The sequence below is a fragment of the Clarias gariepinus genome, chromosome 2 (assembly GCF_024256425.1).
Source record: "Clarias gariepinus isolate MV-2021 ecotype Netherlands chromosome 2, CGAR_prim_01v2, whole genome shotgun sequence".
Taxonomy (NCBI): Eukaryota; Metazoa; Chordata; class Actinopteri; order Siluriformes; family Clariidae; genus Clarias; species Clarias gariepinus.
This window is the reverse complement of record NC_071101.1, coordinates 51,732,686-51,752,385: the sequence shown is the minus strand read 5'-3', so window position 1 is coordinate 51,752,385 and position 19,700 is coordinate 51,732,686. Positions and strand designations below refer to the sequence as shown.

At 45.8% G+C, this 19,700-nt stretch overlaps 1 protein-coding gene across 2 annotated transcripts in view; it reads left to right on the top strand.

The window, feature by feature from the left end:
• The first annotated feature begins 230 nt into the window (after nt 1-230).
• The window catches only part of lama4 (laminin, alpha 4), a 36,985-nt gene continuing 17,515 nt past the window's right edge, over nt 231-19,700 (top strand). Inside the window, exons 1-15 of one of the 2 annotated variants that reach the window (XM_053476403.1) lie at nt 231-450; nt 9,360-9,461; nt 9,563-9,690; nt 9,909-9,989; nt 10,082-10,296; nt 10,490-10,590; nt 10,766-10,946; nt 13,643-13,726; nt 13,959-14,110; nt 14,292-14,402; nt 14,531-14,642; nt 16,645-16,809; nt 16,917-17,110; nt 17,246-17,362; nt 17,461-17,609. In XM_053476403.1, coding sequence (XP_053332378.1) covers nt 355-450; nt 9,360-9,461; nt 9,563-9,690; nt 9,909-9,989; nt 10,082-10,296; nt 10,490-10,590; nt 10,766-10,946; nt 13,643-13,726; nt 13,959-14,110; nt 14,292-14,402; nt 14,531-14,642; nt 16,645-16,809; nt 16,917-17,110; nt 17,246-17,362; nt 17,461-17,609 — 1,988 coding nt within the window. In that variant the 5' untranslated portion in view covers nt 231-354. The remainder of the gene's footprint in view (nt 451-9,359; nt 9,462-9,562; nt 9,691-9,908; nt 9,990-10,081; nt 10,297-10,489; nt 10,591-10,765; nt 10,947-13,642; nt 13,727-13,958; nt 14,111-14,291; nt 14,403-14,530; nt 14,643-16,644; nt 16,810-16,916; nt 17,111-17,245; nt 17,363-17,460; nt 17,610-19,700) is intronic. The other variant, XM_053476405.1, reaches the window with a different exon arrangement.

Below are 19,700 nucleotides of genomic sequence, written 5' to 3'. Positions count from 1 at the left end.
AATTCTCCGACTCTCTCTCTCTCTGTCTCTATACTTCTGTCTCTTTATTTTTCCTTTCTGTATTTATCTCTCTCTCTCTCTCTCTCTCTCTTCCCATCTGTATGTGATTTAATTCCTGGCTGTATGTGTGTGAGAGAGGGACAGAGACACAGAGAGAGAGAGAGAGAGAGAGAGAGAGACAGGGAGGGGAGGAAGGGAGAAGGCAGGGAGAGTTTGTTTTACAGAACTTGGGCTGGGTTTCCAGAGAGCGATCGAGGGAGCGAGGCAGAGGGCAAAAGAACAGAGGGAAAGCAAGGGATAGAGAAAGAACAGAAATAGACAGAGTCACACAAAGACACAGAGACAGACGGACAGATGGACAGAGGGAGAGACATGTCCTCTGTGGTTCCCCTCCTGGTTTTCTTCTGCATGTTCTCCATGCTCTTCGCCCAACAGGATCCCATTTACACTGTAAGTGTGTGTGTGTGTGTGTGTGTGTGTGTGTGTGTGTGTGTGTTATTTTTTTCCTGCACTGTAATGTTTAGAACAATATGCTGTTTATACCTTCAAACCCATCTGTCTGTCTGTCTTTCCCTCTTTCGGTCTATCTGTCTGTATACCCATCCATCTCTGTCTATCTCTCTGGCTGTGTTTGTGACTGTCTGTACCTCTAATCTGTCTGTCTGTCCCTCAAACTCTCTGTCTGTCTCTCAGCCTGCTCTCTGTCTGTCTATCTGTCTGTCTCTCTGTCTCTCTCCCTCCCTTTGGCCCTGATAGTGCGTGTGTGTGTCTGTATGTGTGTGTGTGTGTTCATGTCGATGACTCTCTCTTCCTAGCCATCTGTAACTCCAGATGTTAGCTTTGTTGCTCAAGGACCAGTGTGTGTTTCAGTGCTAGCTGTTAAGCTTGTGTATTTTTCGTGTGTATTATTTAGCATTGTGTTTATGCTTTACACTGTTAGTGGTGTGGTTATACACGCACACACACACACACACACACACACACTTCCTGACAGCAGTACAGAGACCTGATGACTCAAACCCAGAATCCGTCCAGTTTCCCACGATCCTTCGCTCTGGAAATCCCTATTGTCCTGCATCCAGCTGTTCAGGCTTCTGTAGACATTTACACACACACACACACACACACACACAATCACAAATCTTGTCCTTCTGCACTATCAAAGTGATTTAGATAAAATGTAAACATATTGATTTGGAAAACACCAAACAGTAAAAATAATGTTACTATGGCGATAAATAATGTTCAGCTAAAACCTTATTTCTCACAACACATCAAACACCACAATCTCTCCGTAACTCTTTGTGCATCAGTATTTTAATGCTTGTAATTTAGTGCTTCTGTGTTTCACTATGAAACTGTGTTTCAGTGGTTCAGTGGTTCAGTATTTTAGTGTTTCAGTGGTTCAGTGTTTCAGTATTCCAGTATTTCAGTGGTTCAGTATTTTAGTGTTTCAGTGGTTCAGTGTTTCAGTATTCCAGTATTTCAGTGGTTCAGTATTTTAGTGTTTCAGTGGTTCAGTGTTTCAGTATTCCAGTATTTCAGTGGTTCAGTATTTTAGTTTTTCAGTGGTTCAGTGTTTCAGTATTCCAGTATTTCAGTGGTTCAGTATTTTAGTGTTTCAGTGTTTCAGTGTTTTAGTGTTTCAGTGTTTAAGTGGTTCAGTGTTTTAGTGGTTCAGTGTTTCAGTATTCCAGTATTTCAGTGGTTCAGTATTCCAGTATTTCAGTGGTTCAGTGTTTCAGTGTTTCAGTGGTTCAGTGTTTCAGTGTTTCAGTGTTCCAGTGTTTCAGTGGTTCAGTGTTTCAGTGTTCCAGTATTTCAGTGGTTCAGTGTTCCAGTATTTCAGTGGTTCAGTGTTTCAGTGGTTCAGTATTTTAGTGTTTCAGTGGTTCAGTGTTTCAGTATTCCAGTATTTCAGTGGTTCAGTATTTTAGTGTTTCAGTGTTTCAGTGTTTTAGTGTTTCAGTGTTTAAGTGGTTCAGTGTTTTAGTGGTTCAGTGTTTCAGTATTCCAGTATTTCAGTGGTTCAGTATTCCAGTATTTCAGTGGTTCAGTGTTTCAGTGTTTCAGTGGTTCAGTGTTTCAGTGTTTCAGTGTTCCAGTATTTCAGTGGTTCAGTGTTTCAGTATTTAGTGGTTCAGTGGTTCAGTGTTTCAGTATTTTAGTGTTTCAGTGGTTCAGTATTCCAGTATTTCAGTGGTTCAGTGTTTCCGTGTTTCAGTGTTCCAGTGTTTCAGTGGGTCAGTAGTTCAGTGGTTCAGTGTTTAAGTGTTTCAGTGGTTCAGTATTCCAGTATTTCAGTGGTTCAATATTTCAGTGTTTCAGTATTTCAGTGGTTCAGTGGTTCAGTGTTTCAGTGTTTCAGTGTTTTAGTGGTTCAGTGGTTCAATGGTTTAGTATTTCAGTGTTTCAGTGGTTCAGTATTTTAATGTTTTAGTGGTTTAGTATTTTAGTGTTTGAGTGGTTTAGTGTTTCAGTATTCCAGTGGTTCAGTATTTCAGTATTTCAGTAGTTCAGTATTTCAGTGGTTCCGTGGTTCAGTGTTTGAGTGGTTCAGTGTTTCAGTGGTTCGGTGTTTCAGTGTTTCAGTATTCCAGTATTTCAGTGGTTCAGTATTTCAGTAGTTCAGTGTTTGAGTGGTTCAGTGTTTGAGTGGTTTAGTATTCCAGTATTTCAGTGGTTCAGTAGTTCAGTGTTTGAGTGTTTCAGTGGTTCAGTATTTTATTGGTTCAGTGTTTCAGTGGTTCAGTATTTTAATGTTTCAGTGATTCAGTATTTCAGTGTTTCAGTAGTTCAGTATTTCAGTGTTTCAGTGGTTCAGTATTCCAGTATTTCTGTGTTTCAGTATTTCAGTGTTTCAGTATTTCAGTCTTCCAGAGGTTCAGTATTTCATAGGTTCAGTATTTAGGTGGTTCAGTATTTTAGTGGTTTAGTAGTTCGGTGTTTCAGTGGTTCAGTATTTCAGTGGTTCAGTATTTCAGTAGTTCAGTATTTCAGTGGTTCAGTATTTCAATAGTTCAGTATTTCATTGGTTCAGTGTTTCAGTGTTTCAGTATTTCAGTCTTCCAGTGGTTCAGTATTTCAGTACTTCAGTGGTTCAGTATTTCAGTACTTCAGTGGTTCAGTATTTCAGTGGTTTTGTGTTTAAGTGGTTCAGTATTTCATTGGTTCAGTGTTTCAGTGGTTCAGTATTTTAATGTTTCAGTGTTTCAGTGGTTCAGTGGTTCAGTGTTCCATTATTTCAGTGGTTCAGTATTCCAGTATGTTCTAACTTGGCTGCAGGTGTGTTAGTTTGTACCTCGGAGTTCTGATTTTAAATCAGCAGTATTTTTTCTTTACAATATTTTTACACTGACTCCTGGGTGAAAATTTCAGAAGGTCTTTTGAAGGACCATTTTGTGTGTGTGTGTGTGTGTGTGTGTTAGTCTGAATTTCAGCTGCTCATTCCTGTCTGACCACTGAGACAGGAAGTCCAGATACAACAGCTGTGTGTGTGTGTGTGTGAGAGAGAGAGAGAGAGAGAGAGAGAGAGGTTGGAGGTCAGTAGTAACACTACTATGAAGTGTGTGTGTGTGTGTGTGTGTGTGTGTGTGTGTGTGGGTGTGTGTGTGAATCTGCTCTGAGACGTCCACATTTCTCGCCCTACAGCTGCAGGGGTGTTCACACACCCAGCACAGTGTGGAAAAAACACATCACAGCTCTGTGTGTGTGTGTGTGTGTGTGTGTGTGTGTGAGAGAGAGACAGAGTGACAGAGTACAAATGCTCGTTTGAGTGTGTGAGACAGAGCAGGCTTAGACCACAGGAACAGAGTCGTATTGTGTGTTGGACTTTTTATTAAGTACAAACTTGTGAAGTGATGAACTGTTACAACACAAACACACAACTGTACAACCACAAAACTATTAACACACAACACTGAATTATGGAATAAACCACACACAAAACCCACAAAGTGTGAAACATAACCAACACATGAAACCTACTGATTTATATACTGTATATATAATAATTTATCTTTATTAACACTTTGGTTTTATCTTTCACATAGTGTGTGTGTTGTGTAGCGCTGCTCTGTGTTGTGTAGCGCTGCTGTGTGTGTTGTGTAGAGCTGCTGTGTGTTGTGTAGCGCTGCTCTGTGTTGTGTAGCGCTGCTGTGTGTGTTGTGTAGCGCTGCTGTGTGTTGTGTAGAGCTGCTGTGTGTTGTGTAGCGCTGCTATGTGTTGTGTAGCGCTGCTGTGTGTGTTGTGTAGCGCTGCTGTGTGTGTTGTGTAGCGCTGCTGTGTGTTGTGTAGCGCTGCTCTGTGTTGTGTAGCGCTGCTGTGTGTGTTGTGTAGCGCTGCTGTGTGTTGTGTAGCGCTGCTGTGTGTGTTGTGTAGCGCTGCTGTGTGTTGTGTAGCGCTGCTGTGTGTGTTGTGTAGCGCTGCTGTGTGTTGTGTAGAGCTGCTGTGTGTTGTGTAGCGCTGCTGTGTGTGTTGTGTAGAGCTGCTGTGTGTTGTGTAGCGCTGCTGTGTGTTGTGTAGCGCTGCTGTGTGTGTTGTGTAGCACTGCTCTGTGTTGTGTAGCGCTGCTGTGTGTGTTGTGTAGCGCTGCTGTGTGTTGTGTAGCGCTGCTCTGTGTTGTGTAGAGCTGCTGTGTGTGTTGTGTAGCGCTGCTGTGTGTGTTGTGTAGTGCTGCTGTGTGTTGTGTAGCGCTGCTCTGTGTTGTGTAGCGCTGCTGTGTGTGTTGTGTAGCGCTGCTGTGTGTTGTGTAGCGCTGCTATGTGTTGTGTAGCGCTGCTGTGTGTGTTGTGTAGCGCTGCTGTGTGTTGTGTAGAGCTGCTGTGTGTTGTGTAGCGCTGCTATGTGTTGTGTAGCGCTGCTGTGTGTGTTGTGTAGCGCTGCTGTGTGTGTTGTGTAGTGCTGCTGTGTGTTGTGTAGCGCTGCTATGTGTTGTGTAGCGCTGCTGTGTGTTGTGTAGCGCTGCTGTGTGTTGTGTAGCGCTGCTGTGTGTGTTGTGTAGCGCTGCTGTGTGTTGTGTAGCGCTGCTGTGTGTGTTGTGTAGCGCTGCTGTGTGTTGTGTAGAGCTGCTGTGTGTTGTGTAGCGCTGCTGTGTGTGTTGTGTAGAGCTGCTGTGTGTTGTGTAGCGCTGCTGTGTGTTGTGTAGCGCTGCTGTGTGTGTTGTGTAGCACTGCTCTGTGTTGTGTAGCGCTGCTGTGTGTGTTGTGTAGCGCTGCTGTGTGTTGTGTAGCGCTGCTCTGTGTTGTGTAGAGCTGCTGTGTGTGTTGTGTAGCGCTGCTGTGTGTGTTGTGTAGTGCTGCTGTGTGTTGTGTAGCGCTGCTGTGTGTGTTGTGTAGCGCTGCTGTGTGTTGTGTAGCGCTGCTGTGTGTTGTGTAGCGCTGCTGTGTGTGTTGTGTAGCGCTGCTGTGTGTTGTGTAGAGCTGCTGTGTGTTGTGTAGCGCTGCTATGTGTTGTGTAGCGCTGCTGTGTGTGTTGTGTAGCGCTGCTGTGTGTGTTGTGTAGTGCTGCTGTGTGTTGTGTAGCGCTGCTATGTGTTGTGTAGCGCTGCTGTGTGTTGTGTAGCGCTGCTGTGTGTTGTGTAGCGCTGCTGTGTGTGTTGTGTAGCGCTGCTGTGTGTTGTGTAGCGCTGCTGTGTGTGTTGTGTAGCGCTGCTGTGTGTTGTGTAGAGCTGCTGTGTGTTGTGTAGCGCTGCTGTGTGTGTTGTGTAGAGCTGCTGTGTGTTGTGTAGCGCTGCTGTGTGTTGTGTAGCGCTGCTGTGTGTGTTGTGTAGCACTGCTCTGTGTTGTGTAGCGCTGCTGTGTGTGTTGTGTAGCGCTGCTGTGTGTTGTGTAGCGCTGCTCTGTGTTGTGTAGAGCTGCTGTGTGTGTTGTGTAGCGCTGCTGTGTGTGTTGTGTAGTGCTGCTGTGTGTTGTGTAGCGCTGCTGTGTGTGTTGTGTAGCGCTGCTGTGTGTTGTGTAGCGCTGCTGTGTGTTGTGTAGCGCTGCTGTGTGTGTTGTGTAGCGCTGCTGTGTGTTGTGTAGAGCTGCTGTGTGTTGTGTAGCGCTGCTGTGTGTGTTGTGTAGAGCTGCTGTGTGTTGTGTAGCGCTGCTGTGTGTTGTGTAGCGCTGCTGTGTGTGTTGTGTAGCGCTGCTGTGTGTTGTGTAGCGCTGCTGTGTGTGTTGTGTAGCGCTGCTCTGTGTTGTGTAGAGCTGCTGTGTGTGTTGTGTAGAGCTGCTGTGTGTGTTGTGTAGCGCTGCTGTGTGTGTTGTGTAGCGCTGCTGTGTGTTGTGTAGCGCTGCTGTGTGTTGTGTAGAGCTGCTGTGTGTTGTGTAGCGCTGCTGTGTGTGTTGTGTAGCGCTGCTGTGTGTTGTGTAGCGCTGCTGTGTGTTGTGTAGCGCTGCTGTGTGTTGTGTAGCGCTGCTGTGTGTGTTGTGTAGAGCTGCTGTGTGTTGTGTAGCGCTGCTGTGTGTGTTGTGTAGCGCTGCTGTGTGTTGTGTAGAGCTGCTGTGTGTTGTGTAGCGCTGCTGTGTGTTGTGTAGCGCTGCTGTGTGTTGTGTAGCGCTGCTGTGTGTGTTGTGTAGCGCTGCTGTGTGTTGTGTAGCGCTGCTCTGTGTTGTGTAGAGCTGCTGTGTGTGTTGTGTAGCGCTGCTGTGTGTGTTGTGTAGCGCTGCTGTGTGTTGTGTAGCGCTGCTGTGTGTTGTGTAGAGCTGCTGTGTGTGTTGTGTAGCGCTGCTGTGTGTTGTGTAGCGCTGCTGTGTGTTGTGTAGCGCTGCTATGTGTGTTGTGTAGTGCTGCTGTGTGTTGTGTAGAGCTGCTGTGTGTTGTGTAGCGCTGCTGTGTGTTGTGTAGCGCTGCTGTGTGTGTTGTGTAGAGCTGCTGTGTGTTGTGTAGCGCTGCTGTGTGTTGTGTAGCGCTGCTGTGTGTTGTGTAGCGCTGCTATGTGTGTTGTGTAGTGCTGCTGTGTGTTGTGTAGAGCTGCTGTGTGTTGTGTAGCGCTGCTGTGTGTTGTGTAGCGCTGCTGTGTGTGTTGTGTAGCGCTGCTGTGTGTTGTGTAGAGCTGCTGTGTGTTGTGTAGCGCTGCTGTGTGTTGTGTAGCGCTGCTGTGTGTTGTGTAGCGCTGCTGTGTGTGTTGTGTAGCGCTGCTGTGTGTTGTGTAGAGCTGCTGTGTGTTGTGTAGCCCTGTTGTGTGTGTTGTGTAGCGCTGCTGTGTGTTGTGTAGCGCTGCTGTGTGTTGTGTAGAGCTGCTGTGTGTTGTGTAGAGCTGCTGTGTGTTGTGTAGCGCTGCTGTGTGTTGTGTAGCGCTGCTGTGTGTTGTGTAGAGCTGCTGTGTGTGTTGTGTAGCGCTGCTGTGTGTTGTGTAGCGCTGCTGTGTGTTGTGTAGCGCTGCTCTGTGTTGTGTAGCGCTGCTGTGTGTGTTGTGTAGCGCTGCTGTGTGTTGTGTAGCGCTGCTGTGTGTTGTGTAGAGCTGCTGTGTGTGTTGTGTAGCGCTGCTGTGTGTGTTGTGTAGCGCTGCTGTGTGTTGTGTAGCGCTGCTGTGTGTTGTGTAGCGCTGCTCTGTGTTGTGTAGCGCTGCTGTGTGTGTTGTGTAGTGCTGCTATGTGTGTTGTGTAGAGCTGCTGTGTGTTGTGTAGCGCTGCTGTGTGTTGTGTAGCGCTGCTGTGTGTTGTGTAGAGCTGCTGTGTGTGTTGTGTAGCGCTGCTGTGTGTTGTGTAGCGCTGCTGTGTGTTGTGTAGCGCTGCTCTGTGTTGTGTAGAGCTGCTGTGTGTGTTGTGTAGCGCTGCTGTGTGTGTTGTGTAGCGCTGCTGTGTGTTGCGTAGCGCTGCTGTGTGTTGCGTAGAGCTGCTGTGTGTTGCGTAGCGCTGCTGTGTGTGTTGTGTAGCGCTGCTGTGTGTTGTGTAGCGCTGCTGTGTGTTGTGTAGCGCTGCTGTGTGTGTTGTGTAGCGCTGCTGTGTGTTGTGTAGCGCTGCTGTGTGTGTTGTGTAGCGCTGCTGTGTGTTGTGTAGAGCTGCTGTGTGTTGTGTAGCGCTGCTGTGTGTTGTGTAGCGCTGCTCTGTGTTGTGTAGCGCTGCTGTGTGTGTTGTGTAGCGCTGCTGTGTGTTGTGTAGCGCTGCTCTGTGTTGTGTAGAGCTGCTGTGTGTGTTGTGTAGCGCTGCTGTGTGTGTTGTGTAGCGCTGCTGTGTGTTGTGTAGCGCTGCTGTGTGTTGTGTAGCGCTGCTCTGTGTTGTGTAGCGCTGCTGTGTGTGTTGTGTAGCGCTGCTGTGTGTTGTGTAGCGCTGCTGTGTGTTGTGTAGAGCTGCTGTGTGTGTTGTGTAGCGCTGCTGTGTGTGTTGTGTAGCGCTGCTGTGTGTTGTGTAGCGCTGCTGTGTGTTGTGTAGAGCTGCTGTGTGTGTTGTGTAGCGCTGCTGTGTGTTGTGTAGCGCTGCTGTGTGTTGTGTAGCGCTGCTATGTGTGTTGTGTAGAGCAGCTGTGTGTTGTGTAGAGCTGCTGTGTGTTGTGTAGAGCTGCTGTGTGTTGTGTAGCGCTGCTGTGTGTGTTGTGTAGCGCTGCTGTGTGTTGTGTAGAGCTGCTGTGTGTTGTGTAGCGCTGCTGTGTGTTGTGTAGAGCTGCTGTGTGTTGTGTAGCGCTGCTGTGTGTGTTGTGTAGCGCTGCTGTGTGTTGTGTAGCGCTGCTGTGTGTTGTGTAGCGCTGCTGTGTGTGTTGTGTAGCGCTGCTATGTGTGTTGTGTAGAGCTGCTGTGTGTTGTGTAGCGCTGCTGTGTGTGTTGTGTAGAGCTGCTGTGTGTTGTGTAGCGCTGCTGTGTGTTGTGTAGAGCTGCTGTGTGTTGTGTAGCGCTGCTGTGTGTGTTGTGTAGCGCTGCTGTGTGTTGTGTAGCGCTGCTGTGTGTTGTGTAGCGCTGCTGTATGTGTTGTGTAGCGGGTGACTAGTTTTATTTATTTGACCCATAAATCCGTCAGTGTTTTATCCATGATCACAAATTCTCATGACATCTTTACCAGTTGCTACACAACGGAGACGTGCTACACACCACAAACACACTTATTTGTAAATAAGTAAAACTAGTTATGAAACACTGAACACTACACAACCGGAAAATACAGTAACAGCACAAACGAACTTCAGCTGGAGAACCATCAATCATGAACACAACAGAACTACACACTGATACAAAACTACAACAGATCAACAGTATACACAACCACACACTGCTACACAAACATGAAAGGATGGAACCTGTAACAAACTGCGGCTACAAAACGACACTAAACACATCCCAGACAAACACAACACTCACACACACACACACACACACACACACACTAAAAAAACTAAAGTTGTGTGTGTGTGTGTGTGTGTGTGTGTGTGCTGATGTTCTCCTGCAGGTGTGCGCGCGCGGGTTCTTCCTGAGTGAACAGGACATTTGTTTGCCGTGTAACTGTAAAGGCCACGCCCTCGACTGTGAGGACATCACTGGGATCTGCATTGTACGCCACTTCCTCTTTCATCATATCACTTCCTGTTTGTCTTCATGCAGTTATACTACACACTAACGTGTGTGTGTGTGTGTGTGTGTGTGTGTGTTCAGGGCTGTCAGAACCACAGTACAGGTGATTTCTGTGAGAGATGTCAGGATGGTTACGTGCTCCATGTTTCTCCGGATGGACAGCACGAGTGTCGGCCATGTGCCTGCCCTGTCGCCACGGAGACCAACAAGTACGGTTGCCCACAATCCCCCACTCCTTTACCCACGATCCCCCACTCCTTTACCCACGATCCCCCACTCCTTTACCCACGATCCCCCACTCCTTTACCCACGATCCCCCACTCTTTTACCCACAGTCCCCCATCCTCCAGGTCTATAATGAGAAAATATATCTGCCTCTTCATTTGTTCCACTGTGTGTGTGTGTGTGTGTGTGTGTGTGTGTGTAGCTTCGCCACACACTGTGAGGTGAGGGGCGTGGCTCTGCGGTGTGTGTGTCAGGTCGGTTACGCTGGACATTACTGTGAGAGGTCAGTACCACAGCAGAGCAGCCATGTGATTGGTTACAAGCCTAATGATTGGCAGGTTTGTCTCAAACTCCTCCTCCTCCTCCTCCCCCCAGGTGTGCTCCTGGTTACTATGGCAACCCCATCCGCGCAGGTGACTCGTGTAAGAAGTGTGACTGCAACGGGAACTCAGACCCGAACCTGATCTTCAACGAGTGTCACAATGTAACGGGGCGGTGCCTACACTGTTACCACAACACCGCCGGGGACAACTGTGAGAGGTGTGCACCTGGTTACTACGGCGACGCCATCAGCGCCAAGGACTGCCACAGTGAGTGTACACGCACACACTCACACCACACGCACCACATACTGTACACTCACACACACATATCACACCACACACACACCACATACACTCACACCACTCACACACACCACATACTGTACACACACACACACACCACACACACACACACACACACACACACACTTAATGCCCCTTCTGTCTGTCTGTCTAACAGAGTGTGAGTGTAATCAGTGTGGGACGGCATCATGTGATGACAGGACAGGAGTGTGTCACTGTAAACCCGGAGTTACAGGACAGCTGTGTGATCGCTGTGAGGTGAGACACACACACACACACACACACACACACACACACACACACACACACACACACACACACACACACACACACCTTTGGGCTGCAGGAGGTAGTAGGTTGTCACTGTAACCAGGAAAGCACAGACACACCTGACTACTGATTTCTGTGTGTGTGTGTGTGTGTGTGTGTGCAGGACAATCACTCTGGGTTCAGTAGCTGTATGGGCTGTAGAAGGTGTGTGTGTGAAGCTGCAGCTCTGCAAACAACCTGTAACAAACTCACTCAGTCGTGTCAGTGCCGCCCGGGGGCCGGAGGACGTTACTGCGAACACTGCTTACCTGGATACTGGGACTACACACACACCGGCTGTAAGAGTGAGTCTACACAACTACACACACACACACACACACACCGGCTGTAAGAGTGAGTCTACACAACTACACACACACACACCGGCTGTAAGAGTGAGTCTACACAACTACACACACACACACACACACACACACACACACACACACCGGCTGTAAGAGTGAGTCTACACAACTACACACACACACACACACACACACCGGCTGTAAGAGTGAGTCTACACAACTACACACACACACACACACACACCGGCTGTAAGAGTGAGTCTACACAACTACACACACACACACACACACACACACCGGCTGTAAGAGTGAGTCTACACAACTACACACACACACACACACACACACCGGCTGTAAGAGTGAGTCTACACAACTACACACACACACACCGGCTGTAAGAGTGAGTCTACACAACTACACACACACACACACACACACACACACACACACACACACACACCGGCTGTAAGAGTGAGTCTACACAACTACACACACACACACACACACACATCGGCTGTAAGAGTGAGTCTACACAACTACACACACACACACACACACACACACACACCGGCTGTAAGAGTGAGTCTACACAACTACACACACACACCGGCTGTAAGAGTGAGTCTACACAACTACACACACACACACACACACCGGCTGTAAGAGTGAGTCTACACAACTACACACACACACACACACACACACACACACACACACACACACACCGGCTGTAAGAGTGAGTCTACACAACTACACACACACACACACACACACACACACACACCGGCTGTAAGAGTGAGTCTACACAACTACACACACACACACACACACACACACACACACACCGGCTGTAAGAGTGAGTCTACACAACTACACACACACACACACACACCGGCTGTAAGAGTGAGTCTACACAACTAAACACACACACACACACACACACACACACCGGCTGTAAGAGTGAGTCTACACAACTACACACACACACACACACACACACCGGCTGTAAGAGTGAGTCTACACAACTACACACACACACACCGGCTGTAAGAGTGAGTCTACACAACTACACACACACACACACACACACACCGGCTGTAAGAGTGAGTCTACACAACTACACACACACAAACACACACACACCGGCTGTAAGAGTGAGTCTACACAACTACACACACACACACACACACACACACACACACACACCGGCTGTAAGAGTGAGTCTACACAACTACACACACACACACACACACACACACACACACACCGGCTGTAAGAGTGAGTCTACACAACTACACACACACACACACACACCGGCTGTAAGAGTGAGTCTACACAACTAAACACACACACACACACACACACACACACACCGGCTGTAAGAGTGAGTCTACACAACTACACACACACACACACACACACACCGGCTGTAAGAGTGAGTCTACACAACTACACACACACACACCGGCTGTAAGAGTGAGTCTACACAACTACACACACACACACACACACACACCGGCTGTAAGAGTGAGTCTACACAACTACACACACACAAACACACACACACCGGCTGTAAGAGTGAGTCTACACAACTACACACACACACACACACACACCGGCTGTAAGAGTGAGTCTACACAACTACACACACACACACACACCGGCTGTAAGAGTGAGTCTACACAACTACACACACACACACACCGGCTGTAAGAGTGAGTCTACACAACTACACACACACACACACACACACACACACATTGGCTGTAAGAGTGAGTCTACACAACTACACACACACACACACACAAACCGGCTGTAAGAGTGAGTCTACACAACTACACACACACACACACACACACACAAACACACCGGCTGTAAGAGTGAGTCTACACAACTACACACACACACACACACACACACACACCGGCTGTAAGAGTGAGTCTACACAACTACACACACACACACACACACCGGCTGTAAGAGTGAGTCTACACAACTACACACACACACCGGCTGTAAGAGTGAGTCTACACAACTACACACACACACACACACACACACACACACACTGGCTGTAAGAGTGAGTCTACACAACTACACACACACACACACATCGGCTGTAAGAGTGAGTCTACACAACTACACACACACACACACACAAACCGGCTGTAAGAGTGAGTCTACACAACTACACACACACACACACACACACACACCGGCTGTAAGAGTGAGTCTACACAACTACACACACACACACACACACACACACACACCGGCTGTAAAATTCAAATTCAAATTCAAATTTTATTTGTCACATACACAAACATACACAGTACGAAATGTAGTGAAATGCTTATACGACTGCCATTGACCCTAAAAGAGAGTTAAATTTTACAAATAAGAAATAAATATAAATAAAAGAAATACGATAGAAATTAAATTAAAAAATTAAATTAAACTAGGAAAAATAGAACTAAAAATAAAAATAGAAATGTGATAAAAATAGAAATGTGTGTGTGAGAGTGAGTCTACACAACTACACACACACACACACACGGGCTGTAAGAGTGAATCTACACAACTCCACACACACACACTTGTCCGTACACGCTCTACAGTAACTATAGAGTATTAGATGTAAGTGTGTTCACACAGTACAGTGTGTGTGTGTGTGTGTGTGTGTGTGTGTTGTACAGAGTGTGATTGCCGTGAGGGGAACTGTGATGCCCACACTGGAGAGTGTCTACCTGAGATGTCCCAAGTCAGCGAGTGCAGTGTTGGTAAGTCAACATAGACACACACTCACACACACACCTCACACATACACCACACACACACACACACACACACACACACACAGTACTGTATATGGTAGCACACATTCTAATAACTGAACTTGATACCATTATATGTAGTGTTTAGACCGGCCAGTCGTAGTCATGACATGGGAGTGACACCAAATTGTACGTGTTGGTGTGTGTGTGTGTGGGTGTGTGTGTGTGTGTGTGTCAGACTGTGATGAGTGTATCTGGCACCTGATTGGTGACGTGCGTCAGTCCAATAAAACTGTGGATCAGCTGAGGAACAGCGTCCTGAACATCTCTACTGGAGCTGCAGCGTACGATCGGCTCAAATACTACAACTACACTTCACACACACTCAGGGTAAGGACACACACACACACACACACACACACACACACACACACACACAGGGTATAAACATTCACAGTTCATTGTTTTACAGTGTGTATTGTAGTGTGTACACCTGTACAGGTAATAAATGTGGTGTGTGTGTGTGTGTGTGTGTGTGTGTGTGTGTGGTAATGACTGTGTTCACCTCCAGGTGCAGTTTGTAGGATGGAGGAATAAATCAGCGGTGATGAGGAAACACACGGGAGAGCTGGAGGAGGAAACAGTTCACCTTCAGACTGACACAGAACTGCTTACACATCAGGTGTGAGCACACACACACACACACACACACACGTAAAGAATATGTGATGTGTGATATTCAGTAATTTCTGTGGTTACACTGTGTGTGTTTGTGTATGTGTGTGTGTGTGTGTATGTGTGTGTGTGCAGGAGGAGGGTGTGCTGTCACTTGGGCAGCAGGTAGACAGCGACTCGCTGCACAGCTTCACATTAGCCGAGATGCTAGCGGCTAACCTGACTTCGCTTAATGTGCTAGTAGAAGGTACACACAGCTCATTAACATATAACCTTTCTCATTAACATATCACACAGCTCATTTACATATCACACAGATCATTAACATATCACACAGATCATTAACATATCACACAGCTCATTAACATATCACACAGATCATTAACATATCACACAGCTCATTAACATATCACACAGATCATTAACATATCACACAGATCATTAACATATCACACAGTTCATTAACATATCACATAGATTAACATATCACACAGATCATTAACATATCACACAGATCATTAACATATCACACAGCTCATTAACATATCACACAGCTCATTTACATATAACATCTATCATTAACATATCACACAACTCATTAACATATCACACAGATCATTAACATATCACACAGCTCATTAACATATCACACAGCTCATTAACATATCACACAGCTCATTAACATATCACACAGCTCATTAACATATCACGCAGTTCATTTACATATAACATCTATCATTAACATGTCACCCAGCTCATTAACATATCACACAGCTCATTAACATATCACACAGCTCATTAACATGTCACCCAGCTCATTAACATGTCACCCAGCTCATTAACATATCACACAGCTCATTAACATATCACGCAGTTCATTAACATATCACACAGTTCATTAACATATCACGCAGTTCATTTACATATAACATCTATCATTAACATATCACACAGCTCATTAACATGTCACCCAGCTCATTAACATATCACACAGATCATTCACATACTACCTCTCTCATTAACATATCACACAGCTCATTAACATATCACACAGATCATTAACATATCACACAGATCATTAACATATCACACAGTTCATTAACATATCACACAGATCATTAACATATCACACAGATCATTAACATATCACACAGCTCATTAACATATCACACAGCTCATTAACATATCACACAGATCATTAACATATCACACAGATCATTAACATATCACACAGCTCATTAACATATCACACAGATCATTAACATATCACACAGCTCATTAACATATCACACAGATCATTAACATATCACACAGATCATTAACATATCACACAGTTCATTAACATATCACATAGATTAACATATCACACAGATCATTAACATATCACACAGATCATTAACATATCACACAGCTCATTAACATATCACACAGCTCATTTACATATAACATCTATCATTAACATATCACACAACTCATTAACATGTCACCCAGCTCATTAACATATCACACAGATCATTAACATATCACACAGCTCATTAACATATCACACAGCTCATTAACATATCACACAGCTCATTAACATATCACGCAGTTCATTTACATATAACATCTATCATTAACATGTCACCCAGCTCATTAACATATCACACAGCTCATTAACATATCACACAGCTCATTAACATGTCACCCAGCTCATTAACATGTCACCCAGCTCATTAACATATCACACAGCTCATTAACATATCACGCAGTTCATTAACATATCACACAGTTCATTAACATATCACGCAGTTCATTTACATATAACATCTATCATTAACATATCACACAGCTCATTAACATGTCACCCAGCTCATTAACATATCACACAGATCATTCACATACTACCTCTCTCATTAACATATCACACAGATCATTCACATACTACCTCTCTCATTAACATATCACACAGCTCATTAACATATCACACAACTCATTCACATAACACACAGACCATTCACATATTACATCTCTCATTAACATATCACATAGCTCATTAACATATACTACCTCTCTAATTAACATATTGTATAGCTTATTTACATATGACTTAGTTTATTATTTATGTTTATCTTTAGTTTATTTGTCATCAGGTCTCATTTACATAGTCTACTTATTTGCATGTACTATAAGCCTAGCCTTAACCTGAATTAGCCTTGCCGTAAGAAAGAAGTAACCGTGTGTGTGTGTGTGTGTGTGTGTGTGTGTAGAGATGATCAGTGACTGGGTGGAGTACAGTGTGCAGCATGATGTGGATCCTGAGCAGCAGAAGCAGAAGGAGAGTGAAGCTGAACACAAGCTGAGGCACATGAGAACCCTGACCCTGTCACCCAAACACACACTCGCCACGCAGGAGAACGCACACACACAGCAGCGTGAGTCTAGAACACACTGTGTGTGTGTGTGTGTGTGTGGGAAAGAAGTACCCCATGGTTTATCACCATAAAAACATGTGTGTGTGTGTGTATGTGTGTGTGTTCAGTTCTTCAGCAGGTGCGTCAGATGGAGAAGAGTGTGACGCAGATGGAGACACGTCTTCCTCCGGTCAGCGAACCGATGAAGCGCTTTAGCACAAGTCTCACACACGGGCAGATACATCTGCACAGGGCACACGACACACTGCAGCAAATACACAGCACACACACGCGCAACCTGCTCCACCTACAGCGCAGAGAGGTAACACACACACACACACACACACACAGAAATACTCTACCTAAACATTGTTAGTCTGGATGATATCCTACCTCTTTTACACAACCCTGTGTGTGTGTGTGTGTGTGTGTGTGTGTGTGTGTGTGTGTGTGTCAGGCTCACAAACAGCGTCTACTGGAGAACTATAATGCTGTCAATCAGACTGTCATGTCAGCCAACGACGTCTTAGAGGAGGCGACTAAGGGCGTGGCAGACTTGGGTACCATGGTTACGGTAAAATCTTTCTGTTGGTATTGTTCAGTAGCGTCCTCTCTCTCTTCTCCTGCACTGGAGTAAACCTGATACGTGTGTGTGTGTGTGTGTGTGTGTAGAGCGTGAGAGAGCACCACGCGGAGGTCGACGGCGCTGCAGTAGAGATACAGCGTAAAACCGACCAGCTCTCGAAGGCTGATGAGAGTTTAGTGCAGAGAGCTACTGAGCATGCTCACGAGCTGCAGAGACACGCCCACGAACTGCAGCAGTGAGTTCCCACACACACACACACACTCACACACTCACAACACTACACACTTTTAAAGGTCCCATATAGTAGTGTCTCTGTAACAAATTAACACAGAGCTCAGACCTCGCCCAGAGTGTGTGTGTGTGTGTGTGTGTGTGTGTGTGTGAGTTACTGCTCCTCAGATTTCGTCATACCTCAGTGTCTCTGTTGTCATCCAAAACTAAACACCAGTCAGCCAAACACCAAACACTGAAACACCAAAACATTAAACACCAAACAATGAAACAACAACAACTGAAACATTACAACACTAAACCACCAAAACACCAAACACCACAACACCTAAACAATACAAAACTAAACAAAGAAGCATCAAAATACCAAAAGAATTAAACACTAAACTCTAAAACACTATTACACAACTTCTTTGTCTTTCGGCTGTTCCCTTTCAGGGGTCGCCACAGCGAATCATCTGCCTCCATCTAACCCTATCCTCTGCATCCTCTTCTCTCACACCAACTAACTTCATGTCCTCTCTTACTGCATCCATAAATCTCCTCTTTGGTCTTCCTCTAGACCTCCTGCCTGGCAGTTCCAACCTCAGCATCTTTCTACCGATATATTCACAATCTCTCCTCTGAACATGTCCAAACCACCTCAATCTGGCCTCTCTGACTTTATCTCCAAAACATCTAACGTGGGTTGTCCCTCTGATAAACTCATTCTTAATCCTATCCATCCTTGTCACTCCCAAAGAGAACCTCAACATCTTCAGCTCTGCTACCTCCAACTCTGCCTCCTGTCTTTTCTTCAGTGCCACTGTCTCTAAGCCGTAGAGCATCGCTGGTCTCACCACTGTCCTGTACACCTTTCCTTTCATTCTCGCTGATACTCTTTTATCGCACAACACACCTGACACTTTTCTCCACCCATTCCAACCTGCCTGTACCCGCCTCTTCACCTCCTTTCCACACTCTCCGTTGCTCTGGACCGTTGACCCCAAGTACTTAAAATCCTGCACCTTCTTTACCTCTGCTCCCTGTAGCCTCACCGATCCTCCTGAGTCCCTCTCATTTACACACATGTATTCTGTCTTGCTGCGGCTAACCTTCATTCCTCTGCTTTCCAGAGCATACCTCCACCTCTCCAAATTTTCCTCCACCTGTTCCCTGCTCTCGCTACAGAGCACAATGTCATCTGCAAACATCATAGTCCATGGGGACTCCTGTCTTACCTCATCTGTCATCCTGTCCATCACCAGAGCAAACAAACAGGGGCTTAGAGCTGATCCTTGATGCAGACCCACCTCCACCTTAAACTCTTCTGTCACACCTACAGCACATCTTACCACTGTCTTACAGCTCTCATACATGTCCTGCACCACTCTAACATACTTCTCTGCCACTCCAGACTTCCTCATACAATACCACAGCTCCTCTCTTGGCACCCTGTCATACGCTTTCTCTAAATCTAAAAAGACACAATGCAACTCCCTGTTACCTTCTCTGTACTTCTCCGCCAGCATCCTCAAAGCAAATACTGCATCTGATGTACTCTTTCTAGGCATAAAACCATATTGCTGCTCACAAATGTTCACCTCTGCCCTTAACCTAGCTTCCACTACTCTTTCCCACAGCTTCATTGTCTGGCTCATTAACTTTATACCTCTATAATTGCCACAGCTTTGCACATCTCCCTTGTTCTTAAAAATTGGCACTAATACACTTCTCCTCCATTCCTCTGGAATCCTCTCACTCTCCAAGATCTTGTTAAACAAACTTGTCAAAAACTCTACTGCCACCTCTCCTAAGCACTTCCATACCTCCACAGGTATGTCATCAGGACCAACAGCCTTTCCACTCTTCATCCTCTTCAACGCCCTTCTCACCTCACTTCTACCAATATTTGCTACTTCCTGTTCCACAACAGTCACCTCTTCTACTCTTTGTTCTCTTTCATTTTCCTCATTCATCAACTCCTTAAAATAAAATAAAACACTATTACACAACACCTCACCAAAAAACACTAAACACCAAGTCAACAAACTAAACACTGAAGCATAACATAGCAAACATCAAAAGACAACATTAAACACTAAACACTGAACAC